Consider the following 1,413-nt stretch of genomic DNA (forward strand, 5'->3'; position numbering starts at 1 on the left):
CAGACAGAGAGAGTTATAGTTAGAGAGAGAGAGATATATATATATATAGAGAGAGAGAGAGAGAGATATGTAGAGAGAGACGCATACAGCTAGAGAATGCTTACTACAGTATAACTCGGATAAGTCGAACACAGAGGACTCGAAATCACGCATACGTCGAACTGTGCCTGCGATCCCGTTTTTTCTTCTTCTTTATTATCTTTGTAAGATATCCCTCGAACTACGCATCCCTGGAAAACTACCGAGGCAGGTCCCGACCAATTCGAGGTATCTGTGCTATACTCTATGTGTTTTTTCGTCAAGCCTTTACCTCGCAGCCCAACTCTAGGACTCTCGTGACATCATGTGGACGGAAGTCAGTTCACCCCGACGGCCGATTTGCGGGGCGAGCGGCGGGTGTCTCTCACTAGTGAGGAGTATGCTGCTGCTGCTGCTGCTGTCGTTGTTGTTACAGTTGAGCTTTCTTCCCGGTGGTCACGCAGGCCAAGCGGGGCAGACGGAGACGTGTGAGTACGACCTTGACCTCACCCACAACACCGTGAAGATAATCTGTCAGGGGTCACCGGGCAAGGTCAACGTGTACGCGGAGACGGCCACCCTTCAGGCTGATGAGGTCACCAGCCCAATCGGGGGACAGGTGGGAGAGTACAAAAAACCCGGGAACTCAGGAAGTCAGGCAAAGGGAACTACGGGCTCACGCCAAGACGACCCCGGAAGCAGAACTCGGACTTCCGGCGGCGGCAGCAGAGAGCCTTCTCGCGCGGGCAAGCCGGAGAAACCCGGCCAACAGGACTCGGTACCGAATACCCGGCCGATTCCCGGGCGGCAGGGCGTTCCGACAGCGGTGTACCACACGCCGTTCGCTGAGTACGTGTGGAACGCCACTCGCAAGCTGGACAAGGCGAAGCGTCAGCTGTCCACCTACACCGACTCCATTCGGAACACAACCACGAGGCTGGCGGTGGGAGACCTCAAGCTGAGGGACGATATGAAGAACTTGAAGGAGACCAGTAACTCGGCCACAGGTGAGGAAAGATAGGTTATAATTTTGTTGGAGGTGGTTCTGTCTACATAATTGACTACCTTAGAAGTTAGAATTACTAAGTTGTGTCCGACATTTTTGGTCGTTTTGAGGTACTAAGACCATAATGTCAGAAACCAAATGAGAGACGATATGAAGAACTTGAAGGAGACGAGTACTTCGGCCACAGGTGAGGGATAGGTTATTATTTTTTTTAATTGTATTGTTGGTGCTTCTGTCTACATAATTCGCTACCGTAAAATGGGGGTGCAGTGGCGGAGCGGTAAGTGCGCTCGTCTCCGAAGCGGTAAGTCCGGGTTCGAGCCTCGTTTCGGACACGGATTTTTTTCGCCCTCTCCTGCCCACCCAGCAGTAATGGGTACCTGACTTCG

At 52.3% G+C, this 1,413-nt stretch overlaps 1 protein-coding gene across 1 annotated transcript; it reads left to right on the top strand.

Annotated features, from left to right (window-relative positions):
• Nucleotides 1-24: 24 nt before the first annotated feature.
• On the top strand, nt 25-1,025 carry LOC106014132 (noelin-2; the record flags this gene model as incomplete). Its single annotated transcript, XM_013091197.2, is given in 1 exon segment — nt 25-1,025. A coding segment is annotated over 1 exon segment (682 nt), but the record flags the coding sequence as incomplete, so codon positions are not given.
• Between the last annotated feature and the right edge of the window lie 388 nt (nt 1,026-1,413).

Source organism: Aplysia californica, unplaced genomic scaffold, assembly GCF_000002075.1.
Source record: "Aplysia californica isolate F4 #8 unplaced genomic scaffold, AplCal3.0 scaffold02870, whole genome shotgun sequence".
NCBI lineage: Eukaryota > Metazoa > Mollusca > Gastropoda > Aplysiida > Aplysiidae > Aplysia > Aplysia californica.